Here is a 13,154-nt window from a genome sequence, read left to right as displayed (position 1 = left end):
GCTGCCTTAGCCTCGACCTCTTGTTCCCTCTCCTATGTTTTTACACCGTCGTGCTTCACCATGTCTCCAACAGAATGTCCTGCTGACTTTTGATACAAAACATTGAAAGTTTAGTGATATGCTTTTGTGTCTCACTACAAGCATTATCTGATTTGAAAAGAAAGAGAAAGGATTGCAATTATTCCTTCAGCCAAGGGGTGTGGTTAAAAGCATAGACTCTGGAGCCAGACAGCTTGTGTCCAAGCCCTGGTCCCAAAACTTGGTGACAAGCAAATTTCTTAGGCTCCTGGGACAGGCACTATGCTCAGCCCTTAATAAATGAATGTCTTTGACAAACACTGAGCAACTATGACGTGTCAGGCGACACAGGGCACAGAGAGATAACTAAAACAGGGACAGACTATTTTAGTGGTTAAATGCAGCCTCTAAAATCAGAAAGACAGGTTTGTAATCTGGCTTTGACAATTATTAGCTGTATAATGTTCGGCAAGTGTTTTAACCTCTTTGAAAATCTGCTTATTGATCTATAAAATGGTGATGATAATATTCTCTTCCCAGGGTTGTTGTGTAGGTTACATGAAGCAACCTATGTAAACTACTTAGTGTAGTGCCTGGCATAGAGTCAGGGCTCAGTAAGTGTTAGCCATGATTATTTTTATGGTTCCTCATATTTGAGACAATTTACAGTGTCTCAAGCACATCCACACACATGACTGTGTTTTAGTTCTTATATAAAACACTGAGCTATTATGGTTATTTAAAAATCTGTCATTTGAACTAAGCATATGGAGACTTAGGCATTGTGACCAGCTTAAAATCACAGCTTCTAAGTGTGGGAGCAAGGATTCTAACCCCCAAGTTATGGGGTCTTTCTCTTGGAATTTCCTTTGCCTCTTTTCTCACACCCATCCAGCCATTCAGGAACAGCTGCAACACAAGGAGGACTCTGATAACGATAATAAGGTCATAAAGTATATCAAGGAATAGGGAAGGAGAAATTCTAAATGAGGGATCTGGAAAGGCTGCAAGATGGCAGGGGAGTTAGGCCTTGACAGATGTCTGCTGACTTTGGGGAGCTGGTGCCTTACAGGTACAGCGGTGAGTGTGCTGGGGAGATTTGGCTTCCAGTCCTGGCTCTGTACTAGCTAGCTGTGAGATATTGAGAAGGTCATATGCCTTTTCCCGGCGTGGTTCCTTAGGGACTGGTGCAGCGGGATGGGAGGGGGCAGGGTAGGGACTGCTTCCAAGAAAAGAGTGGCAGACAGGCTGGCCGGCTCGCAGGCGCTGATGCAAAAGTGGCCGGGCTTCGCGGTGCCTAGGGCCGAGCTGAAGCAGAGTGTGTAAGTCTGTCGTGGGCCGTTGTGGAGGGCTGTGGGTAGGTGGGGTCCATGGGACAAGGATGCTCCTGGAATAGGTGACCTTTGTGCTCCGGACCGGGAGCACACTGGTGTGGTGCACAGGGCCCTGCTGGTTCTGCACTCTGACCGCTAGAGGGCGCTGCCTTCCAGTTGAAGCCTTCCTGAGACCAACCTTTGGCCCCCTGAATGCCGGGGCGCAGGGGACATGCGGTCTAGCCAGGGAAAACCTAAACTAGTAGCGGAGGTCTGGGGGTTGCAAGATCGGGTCTGGTGGCTCCTGGGGTCACAGCCTGTACTAGGGCGGCAGCTGGTCCTCACTAGCAGGAAGAGGTGGTGGGGAGGGAAGTCTGGGGACTTTTGGGTCCACCAGGTGCCGGAGGCAGTCTCCTCTGCCTCATAAAATGTGGCCAGTCCCGGAGCGGGCAAGGATGAGGGTGCAGACTAGGTTGGCACCAGGCTGGCACCCTCACCTTTCAGCCTTTTCCCGGGGATTCCTGAACTCCGTTGGCTGCCCAGGGCCTGTGGACTCTCAGTATTGAGAGCTCGCAGCCGCAGCCGACAGGACACGCCCTCCTTTCCCCGACCTTTTAAAGCGGGAGGCACCTGGGTTCAGATCCAAGCTTCGTGTGATTTCGCGCACGTTCGTAAAATTGCTCAGCCACACATTCCTCTTGTGTTTAAAGCTGCCTCGTGGGAATGTTGTGACGATTAAATGACACATGAAGCTGTGCCCAAGGTTTTCTGGTGGGGGCAAGATTGTAAAGGAGAGGCTCCATTCTCTCCTCTACCAAAGCCCAGACCGAGCCTGTTAGAGGAGCTGGAACACTAGCAATCCGCTCCACAAATACCTCTGTTTGCAGATCTCCCACAAAAGTGAAAAAGATGCCTCAGGCCCGGAGATGGGATCTCAGTAATCACCGTAACACCAAATTCCTTAGAGTAGAGCCAGATTTGTATGTAAGCCCAAGTTAGGGTCAGGAGGCCCTTGGAGCGCTTGTCTGCTTTCTCAGGGCTCCGGCTCTGACCCCTCTCAACACACTGGAGGAGGGCTTCTCAACCTTAACATAAATGTGCTGTGGACACTTCTGTTGTCTCGTGAAGCCTGTGGAGCCTGTTCTCAGAATAACATTAAAAAATTCATAAAATAAAATATATAAGATAACAAAAGAAACAAATTATTTCAAAATGGTTGTCCAAACATTAGAAGAATGTGTGATAGAGTAGTATACATGCTTTTTTAGATGTGGCATCAACCTAATAAACTATTGTAATTTCATAATAGTGATGAGCATATAGGACATTTTGAGAAATCTGTAACAACCGTAAGGAGATTTGAAAGTAACTAATTTCTATTGATGGCAAGTTCTAATGTGGTTTGTTGCCTACATCATAGTTGAAGCAAATGCTTTCAACTAGAGACTGGTGAAAATAAAGATGTAATGTTGGGCTTCCCTGGTGGCGCAGTGGTGGCGCAGGCATCCGCCTGCCAATGCAGGGGACACGGGTTCGTGCCCCGGTCCGGGAAGACCCCACATGCCGCGGAGCGGCTGGGCCCATGAGCCATGGCCGCTGAGCCTGCGCGTCCAGAGCCTGTGCTCTGCAACGGGAGAGGCCACAACAGTGAGAGGCCCGCGTACCGAAAAAAAAGTTAAAAAAATATGTAATGTTTCCCCCTGATTCACGATCCCATGGACCCTCAGTTAAGAGCTCCTGCAGGACAGGGTCCTCATTTTGCATGTAGGGAAACTGAGGCAACCAGGTCTCCTGATTCCTAGGTGAAGGTTCTTCCCACTAAAGTGTATAACTCTGGAACTTGGGGAAAACTATCTCCAAACCATTATCTTCACCCTGGAATTCCCAGGTTTACTCTGCCGGAAACATGCCAGTGACCCAAAGTCTCCCTCCCATCACCCCCAGAGCATACATCTGGGATGTGAACTTCCCTCAAGGTGCCTCACACGGTGAGCACCAAGCTCCATGGAGCCCAGTGGCTTTTCCCAGGCCAGGCTTTGAGGGATCCAGAGGAGAGTTTATTCGAACCTTGGTAATTTTCCTCTGGTAACTATCTCCTTTTCATTGATAAGAACAACCATTTGTCATTCATCCCCCATGAAGACTGAAAGTAGCCTGGAGGATTTAAAACAGCACAAGGAATTTAGGCTTTGTCAGGTGCAGTTACTTCAAGGAGTTCACCTGGATTTCCCTCCCATGAACACACAGTGTGGTTCTTTCCCATTTGAGGATATTGTCAGAACAGGCTGTATCCCTGAAAGCCTCCTGGAGAAGAGCGAGCATGCCAGCCCCGTGGGCATGAGGAACACTTCTTTTCCCAGGCTCCCGAGGGCAAAGAACATTTCAAGAAACGGGGTTTTTCAGGGACCTCACTGGAAGCCTGTCCTTGTCTGAGCAGTCCTGTCAACTGTCCCATCCCTGCTCCCAGACCCCAGGTCCCCAGTGGGGCTCTTTACGTCAGGACAGAAATTCTTCTTTCCTGCTCTCAGGCTGGGGGCTCTGGTGAAAGCACTTTGAATGAGCTCTCAGCCCTTGACTTGTTCATTTTTGTTGAAACGCCATCCCCCACTTATGTCATTGCAGGTGCCTTCATTACTGGTAGTTATGGTCTTTGAAAGCCAGAGAATGGGTTCTTTTTTAGCAGTCAGGGGTCTTCCTGCTGTTCTCCTCCTCCACCCTCACTGTGAAAGTTTTTCTCCTCTCTCTCCTCCGCGTCCTCCTTTGCCACTTTATCCTTTTTTTTTTTTGGTTGCATGTTAGAAATAGACTAATGTGCTGAAAGGGCTGAGAAAAACCACTCTTTGAAATTATTTTCTTCACCTTGGGGGAGAAAGCTTTTTCACTTGATAGTTCATAATAAGGATAAGACCGATAATAGAATAACTAGAAGATATAAGGACAGGATGTGCCCTCAAGTATAAAGAAAGGTGCCTAGTCTTTTCTTGAGAGAAGACTTTGCTTAGAAGTAGGACAGAGAACAGAGCTGCTGCAGGATGAAGGGGAAGATGGTCTAGGAGCGATGCAGGGAGGCTGGGGGAGCAGGGGAGATGAGGGGTGAGGGCGGCCAAAATGGTCCTGTACGTACGGGTGAAGGGATGGATGACTGACCTTATTTCTTCACTTGTGACCCCCTCACCCATTTCTGTTCTGTTCTGTTCCTCCTTGGTTGTTGATGGCTGGGGAGATTGCAACGATTATTCCTAAATTCTAGGGTTGTGCACTTTGGTGGAAAGAGCATTGGTCTGAGAATGAGAAGCTTTGGGTTCTAACCTCTGCAAGAGTGGGCCAGGCTCTGTGCCAGAGGGGACCCAGCACAACAGGAAGTCTCCTGGTTCTGCAGCAAACACCTGTCACGATTGCCAACCAGTGCTGTGCTACCCAGGAGGCCAAGTGGGGTTGGGGGAAATTTTTCATGACTAATCTAGAGTCCCTTTCACCCTTGTGTGGACAGGGAATTCCTGTTTTGTAGTTCTCTGTGCCTCCCTGCTCCAAAATTGTAATACGACTTCTGGGGTTTGAGGTCCTTTCACGTGGCCCCATTGAAGCCATCATCCTAAGTGTTGTCAGGTGAGACAGACATCAGGAACACCTCGTTACTCCACCAAAGTATTCAGGTTTCACAGTAGAATGAGTCAATTCCAGGAGCCTGGGGTACAGAAAACCTTGTTGGGGGGGGTCTTTCATCCCATTTCCCTGTCTCTCACCAGCATCCTGGTCACAGGGCCAGTCCACCACAGCCCACAGGACACCTGGCCCTGCAGACATAAGCTGTTAAACTGGGCCTGGTATCTGGTGACCCAGTATCCTTCTTTGCTGTCCTTACACTAGTGGTCTAATTTATGACCTCTCTGTTCTCTAAAAAGGAGTTTTGTCCATGCTTGTCTCTGTGGGATACTTGGAAGGTTGGCTGAGAGGGCATTCAGTATTTCACATCATCCAGGGATTATGCAACGAAGATTGTTACGAACATGAAGAGGAGTTGAAGATAACAGGGCTGTAGCTGCGTGAAGGTGGGGCACCTTCATCCCGGCAGCGCACACATGCATTCACAGTGGTTATTGCAAAAACCTCAAAGTTCTGCAAAGACCTCAGGACTTGAAACTGAATCACAGAGGGCTCCCTTCTCACCCGTCAGGCAGCATCGGTTCATCTTGTAAATAGTTGCATACATCATTTTCCTAAAATGTTGCCTCTGATCCCTCCTCATAGAGCATCATCGTATGGTAGGTGCTGGGGGGCTCACATGACTAAGCGCCAGGAGAACGCCGCTCTGCTGAGAGGCTCCACCCCTGTGAGACGAGGCTGACCGCTCTAGGTGCTGCGAGTTGCCCAGAAGTGAGACAAAACCCAGGAAGGAGAGAGGAAAGGAAGGCTGCCCCGTGCACCAGATACTGTCGGCAACTTTCACGGACAGTGACATTTGAATTGAGCTTTCAGAGAAGGGAGGATTTCAAAAGGTAAGTGTTTTTCAGATAGAGGAACAACAGGAACGAACAAGGAGTGGGGACATTCGGGACTTGTTTGGAAACCCGTGGAGCGACAGGTGGCTAGAATGTAGGCTGCTTCCTGGTCAGGGGTGGGGGGCTGGAGGGGCAGCCCCTTGCCCACAGCCTTCCAAATATTTATTTTGTCAGCCTTGGGATGTCTAAGTTACCTGAGTGTAATCACACAATTTAGCAGCTGATATATTGTTTCCAAGATATTACTAGAATGCGCTCAATGTTAAAAGAAAATCTGGTTAGATGTTAAATCATATTTGTATCTCGCTTCTACAGAACTGTGAGGTCTTAGAGACAGAAGGAACTAACACCGTCAGCTAGCCCAGTCGCTTGCCGGGTGCAGAAACTTCTATGCCGGTGGTTTTCAAACTTGAGCGTGTATCAGAATTACCTGGACGGCTTGTTAAAATACAGGTGTCTGGGCCCAGTCACAGAGTTTCTGATTCAGTAGGGCTGCGGTGGGGTCCAGGGATTTGTACTCCTAGCAAGTTCCCAGATGCTGTTGCTGCCGCTGTAATTCTCCTTGCAAACTGTCTTACGTAACACCTCTTGCCTGCCCTGCTTTCATCTCTCTAGTGGTGTGTAGCTCATGACCACCCAAAGCACCCGCCCACTGTTCTTTGTTGCCTCCAGTTGTTTAAAAAGTCTTTCTCATGTTACCTTCAGATCTGCTTCACTTTCACTTCCAGCCACTGCGTCTCGTTCTGCCAAGGGCTCCACACAGAACATGTCTCTGGATGGTGGTTAAGTCTCAGGCCTGGGCTCATCTGCTGACTCTACCACTAGGTATGTGACCTTGGACAAGACTCTCAACCTCTTCGAATTTTCCTCATCTGTAGAGTGGGAATAATAATAGCACTGATGTTTAGATTAAATGACAAAATGTGTGGTAAATAATTAGCCTGGTGCTTGGCACATAGTAAGTACTCAATAAATGTTGGCTATTGGCATCACCTGGTTTTCCTTTTCTACATGGGGTCTCATCACATCTGTGAAGAAACCTAATCATTCTAGCTAACATTTCTCCCTTCTGAGCTAAATATCCTGTTCCTTCAACTATTCCTTATGGCATAGTGTCAATATTTCCTTCATCCTTGCTACTCTGCTCCGGAGTCTAGTTTGTAAAGTTCCCTTGTCAAGTGTGTGTGGGTCTCAGACCTGCCACCGGCCTCAGCATAGTCAGAGCTTAATATATTCACTGCAGCCAAAGATCACTTTAGCTTTTGTGACTAATTTCCACATTTCACTCCACCAGGTCAGACTTTTAGGCAATGAAGATGTCTGAGACCACACCTGCATGTAGAGGAAATTTTGTTATTCTGGCGTATTTCCCCTTGAAGCTCACCTGGCTGCATCTACACGTGGCTCTTACTGTGTGTGAGTGTGTGGGGTGTTGGGTGGGGAGAGCACCTCTGAACCTTGGTCTGATCTGGGGCTTACACTTGCCTTGTGACGGGCGTGACAGTCGGCAACCTGGGTGACAGGCCATGTGAGGAAGCATGTCAGAGGCTGACAGAGAAAAGGGATCTACTCCCCTTCTCTGCCTTGCCCTCAGCCTTTCCTGGCTCCACGGGCCTGGTGGGAGACCCAGAGTCTCCCTGGGAAAGTGCGAACTGACCCCTCTGGCACAGCCAATAGTTTTCTGGAAGGAAACCAAACCTCAGGGCCAGAGGGCACTTAGAGCAAAGCCGTGTAGGCATTTCAATCCCGCCGCTGTCTCCACTGGCCTCTTGCCCAGAGCCCTTGGTAATATCATATGAGGAGGGAGTCAGGGCTGTTTTATTGCGAGGACGGGGTGGCAGCTTCGGGGGTGTGGGTATCAGGGCGACAGGGTAGGCCCTGAGAACAACACCTCTCAGTTTCAATTCTAACTTCCAGCCTGTAGTGAATGGCTCACTGGGAATATTGACCTCAAGTTCTGTCTTTTAAATAGAAGGCAGAGAAAATCTGTCTGCCCAACTCACTGGGATGAGGGAGAGTCTGTTTTGTCTCTTCCTGGTCACCGAGGACAGCAGTTCCTTTGCAGCCAGCCCTCCCTCCTGCAGAACTGCTGGCTCGGCAGCCCAAACACTGCCACCTGCTCCACACGCAGATCTGTATGGGGATAACCTGAGCTTCTCCAGGACACAGCAGCTTGATGGCAGAAATGGCTGCAGTTGAAGCTCTGTCTGTCTTCTGGGCTGGGATGTCCCCTCACCGCCACCGCAAAGCCACACTGTGCTGTATGAGCAAATAGGAAGATGGTTCCTCTCGGCATCTCCCTGCCTGTTGGAGGCCAATGTCGTGTAGCACGTGGCTCTAGAGCTGCAGATCCCCGTCCTCCTCTGATTATCGCCCCTTGAGAGCTGCCCCACAAGCTGCAGGCTTGTGAGTCCCAGGGCTGAGCTCCTCGCTAAGCCTCCTGCCAAGCTTTGTCTCTGGCCAAGGGAATTGAGGAAAGTAGCCTCACACATCTTGTGACATCTGCACTTCGTCAGCCTTCCCACAGCCGCTAAGAATCCCAGGACTTCCTGATGCCCAAGTCTTTGAATCAGGGACTTCACATTTTGTCCTCTGGAATATTTCCAGTCTGATGTAGGGGAAAGGAAAAGATAGTGTTTAGAAGAGGATCCACTGCTGAGGGTAGGATTTCAGCAGTCCCATGGCTGGCTGAGGCAGATCAGATGGGATCATCCTTAATCTGACTTGGGCTTTTGAGAAGAAGATGTACTGTCTTCAGTGGATAATGAGTATTGTGGGGTTTTTTTTTTTTGTTTTTTCTGGCATGTTAGAATTCTAAGCAATGGGGAAAAACAGGGTGCACATGAATTCCTTTGTTCTCCAAACTAGAGTGTCAGGAAGTCCTGGGACCATCCTGAAGGAGGCAATACTTTGAGGCAGGGGTGTCTTTTATTTTTTAAATTTATTTAAATTTATTTTTTTTAAGGGGTGTCTTTTAAATCATGCCACAGACTTGGGCCCACTAGGCTGTTCCTTGTCTTGATTCTCTCTCACTGGCCTTTCACCCATGGATAGGATGGTCCCCAGTCTCTCTGTGAGGACTGGAGTCAGGCTGAGGCTTTGGCCTTGAGATCCCTGGCACTTTCCTTGCTGTTTTCCTATCCCTAAGCTTGTCCCTTTGGGCTCCCTGAGAAACTGGCTCTTTCAGACAGGGTCCGAACTTCCCAAGGACCATTGATCCTCCATTTCTGTGTCTTTCAGAAAGAGGCAAGTAGAGACCTTAATCCATACTCCGAGAGTGCCCAAACTTTGGTACATTCAGGAACCCAGGACATGGCCTGTTCTCGCTCTGCACGTCAGTTTTTTCCCCCCAGTGGAAAAATACTGTGTATTCTGACCCCTCAGCTGGGAAAAGGAAGAGGGAGGGAATGACTACTAAAGTGTCCTTTGCAGCCAGCTTGCAAGTATTAATAAGTCACAGCTCTCCAGGGGTCCTCAGGCCTGCCCTGACCTGCTACCTGGTTGCTGAAAAAAACTAGAAAGTTTAGATCAGCAGTCATATGGGGCCACAATGTGTGAACCAGCCGAGGACCACGGCTTTGCCCTTCCTCCTGCCCATTGCCTCTCACTGCTGTAAAACATTTATCTCAGTTCTGCATTTGGACCCTGGCCTAATAAATCCCTCCAAAGGTATGCAGACTACACAGACTGCTTCTTCAGGTGTTGGATAAGGCCAGAGTAACACAGGGAATAAAAGGGGAGATTGTCATAAACATTGACTCAGGTCAGGGACAGAAAACCACTGGAGCTTAAAATGTCAGGCTCTGAGTAAGTTAATGAGCTGCTAAAAAGACAAGGATAATCAGATCTGAAGTTGGAGTAAAAATTTGAACATATCAGGGAATATCTCAAGTGTGAAGGGTGGAGGCTAGAATCTTGTACTAAACCAGGCAGACTGGTAGTAGAAAGGGCATAGCCTTGGAATTTTTTTTTTAATTGAACTACAGTTGATTTACAATATTATATTAGTTTCTGGTATACAACATAGTGATTCAATATGTTTATAGATTATATGCCATTTAAAGTTATTATGTGGGGCTTCCTTGGTGGCCCAGTGGTTAAGACTCTGCGCTTCCACTGCAGGGGGCACTGGTTAGATCCCTGGTCAGGGAACTAAGATCCCACGTGCTGCGCCATGCCGCCAAAAGAAAAAAGAAAAACAAATAAAGTTATTACAAAATAATGGCTATCTTGCCCTGTGCTGTATAATATATTCTTTTTTTAAAAAAATAAATTTACTTTTATTTATTTTTGGCTGAGTTGGGTCTTCGTTGCTGCACACCGGCTTTCTCTAGTTGCGGCGAGTGGGGGCTACTCTTCGTTGCGGTAGCTTCTCTTGTTGTGGAGCATGGGCCCTAGGTGCGCGGGCTTCAGTAGTTGTGGCTTGCAGGCTCAGTAGTTGTGGCTCGCGGGCTTAGTTGCTCTGTGGCATGTGGGATCTTCCCGGAGCAGCGCTTGAACCCATGTCCCCTGCATTGGCAGGCAGATTCTTAACCACTGCGCCACCAGGGAAGTCCCTGTACAATATATTCTTGTCACTTATTTATTTTATACATAGTAGTTTGTAACTCTTAAGCCCATACCCCTATCTTGCCCCACTCCCCTTTCCTCTCCCCACTAGTAACCACTAGTTTGTTCTGTATATCTGTGAGTCTGTTTCTGTTTTATTATATTCATTTATTTGTTTTATTTTTTAGATTCCACATATAAGTTATAACATACAGAATTTGTCTTTCTCTGACTTATTTCACGAAGCATAATGGTCTCTAGGTCCATCCACATTGTTGCAAATGTCAGAATTTCATTCTTTTTTATGGCTAAATAATATTCTATTATCTATACTACATCTTCTCTTTTCCTGCATCTGTTGATGGATACTTAGGTTGCTTCCATATCTTGGCTATGTTAATAATGCTGCTATGAACATTGGGGTGCATATATCCTTCAGATTAATGTTTTCATTCTCTTCAAATGTATGCCTAGCAGTGGAATTGCTGTATCATAGGGTAGTTCTATTTTTAGTTTTTTGAGGAACCGCCTACTGTTCTCCATAGTGGCTGTACCAATTTACATTCCCACCAACTGTGTAGAGAGCTCCCTTTTCCCCACACCCTCTTCAGCATTTATTATCTGTAGACTTTTTGATGATGGCCATTCTGACCAGTATGAGGTGGCACCTCATTGTAGTTTTTTTTTTTTTTTTGTGGTAGGTGGGCGTCTCACTGTTGTGGCCTCTCCCGTTGCGGGGCACAGGCTCCGGACGCGCAGGCTCAGCGGCCATGGCTCATGGGCCCAGCCGCTCCGCGGCATGTGGGATCTTCCCGGTCCAGGGCACGAACCTGTGTCCCCCGCCTCGGCAGGCGGACTCTCAAGCACTGCGCCACCAGGGAAGCCCTCATTGTAGTTTTGATTTGCATTTCTCTAGTAATTAGCGATGTTGAGCATCTTTTCATGTGCTTTTTGGCTATCTGTATGTCTTCTTTGGAGAAATGTCTATTTAAATCTTCTGCCCATGTTTTGATTGGGTTGTTCTTTTTTTTTTTTTTTTGATATTGAGCTGTATAAGCTGATGGTATATTTTGGAAATTGAGCTCTTGTCAGTTGCATCATTTGTAAATATTTTCTCCCAGTCTGTAGGTTGTCTTTTCATTTTGTTTATGGTTTCCTTTGCTGTGCAAAAGCTTATAAGTTTGAGTAGGTCCCATTTGTTTATTTTTGCTTTTATTTCTTTTGCTTTGGGAGGCTGACCTAAGAATACATTGCTATGATTTATATCTGAGAATATTTTGCCTATGTTCTCTTCTAGGAATTTTATGGTGTCATGTCTTATATTTAAGTCTTTAAGCCATTTTGAGTTTATTTTTGTGTATGGTGTGAGACTGTGTTCTAACTTCATTGAATTGCGTGCAGCTGTCCTGCTTTCCCAACACCATTTGCTGAAGAGACTGTCTTTTCTCCACTGTATAGTCTTGCCTCCTTTGTTGAAGATTAATTGACCATAGGTGTGTGGGTTATTTCTGGGCTCTCTGGTCTGTTCCATTGATTCGTATGTTTGTTTTTGTGTCAATGCTGTTTTGATTACTGTAGCTTTGTAGTATTGTCTAAAGCTGGAGTTTTGAGAGGAAAAGTAACTGCTAAGCGATAGAATCATTTCTGGAAACATGGCAGACTAGATAATCTGAAAACCCTTTCTCTACAAAGTTCGTAGAAATACTGGGTAAAATATACCAAACTTTTTTTCAAATAGGTAGTTGAACGTGGATGAAAGGAAATAAATCTCTAAGTTCCAGAAGTGAAGAGAAAGCTGAAAACCAGTAACCAAGCAATCTGTTTTGCAGGGTCACTTTGGGACAAGAGAAAAGACCTAGAAACTGAGACCCTGCATGACACCAGAGCCTCAGAAGGCTATACTCTCAGTGAAGGGGTGGGATAAAAAGCAGTCCTGTTGACAAAAGGAGATTCATTTTTCACTCACTCATTCAATTCATTTTTGGAAAGCTTGCTATAAGCTAGGCTTATGTTCCAGGCACTGGGTATACAGTGACAAAACAAGTACAAATCCCTACCCCTGGGGAATTTATATTCTGGTGGGGAAGAGACAGAAAATAATTAATAAACATATAAATATGATAAAAGGAGATATGTTTATGGAAAAAACAGGACAGGGTAAAGCAGATCAGGAATAACAAGGAAACCATCTGTCTTGGCCTGGACTCTGGAGAGAAAAAAGAATCCTCTCTTGCAAATTCCCAACCACAGATCTGCCTTTAGGAGGTGCTAGCGCTTTAACTGACATTAATTATTTTCATGATCTGGGAACACTAAGGCAAATAAGTAACATAAATTGACCCCAGGTTTTTGGTGCCTTTCCTCATCATTCTAGGAGTATGGAGAGGTGCTGCTTGACAAAAACAACAGAAAACCCTCCGCCCAAGCTGTCAAGGTTTCCAGAGATAAAGCCCAGACAAACTTGAGCTCACAATAAAAAATATAAAACTATTAATGGCAGATTTAAGATCTTAAATCTGCCATTAATGGCATCAGCATCTGATGCCAAACCCCATGCTCGTAACTCTTATCTGCATGTCCTCTACCTACACACCAGGGCAGGACTCAACGATGCCATCATGGGCAGGACCCACAGCATTTAGGTTCACAGAACCTTAGAGTTGGAAGCAATCCAAGAAATCTCCTACTCCAGTCTCCTAACAATGCAAGACGTCTTTCTGTAACATGACACAGGTCAGCATCAGCCTCTGCTTGAGTACCTTTTGGGAAGTAGAGC

General features: G+C 46.7%; 1 protein-coding gene across 1 annotated transcript in view; it reads left to right on the top strand.

Moving 5' to 3' along the window:
* Nucleotides 1-6,484: 6,484 nt before the first annotated feature.
* The window catches only part of PDZK1 (PDZ domain containing 1), a 42,594-nt gene continuing 35,924 nt past the window's right edge, over nucleotides 6,485-13,154 (top strand). Inside the window, exon 1 of the mRNA XM_067727512.1 lies at nucleotides 6,485-6,655. Coding sequence (XP_067583613.1) covers nucleotides 6,523-6,655 — 133 coding nt within the window. The 5' untranslated portion in view covers nucleotides 6,485-6,522. The remainder of the gene's footprint in view (nucleotides 6,656-13,154) is intronic.

Source organism: Pseudorca crassidens, chromosome 2, assembly GCF_039906515.1.
Source record: "Pseudorca crassidens isolate mPseCra1 chromosome 2, mPseCra1.hap1, whole genome shotgun sequence".
Lineage (NCBI taxonomy): Eukaryota > Metazoa > Chordata > Mammalia > Artiodactyla > Delphinidae > Pseudorca > Pseudorca crassidens.
Note: the sequence above shows the minus strand (reverse complement) of the source record. Positions and strands in the feature narration are given on the sequence as shown.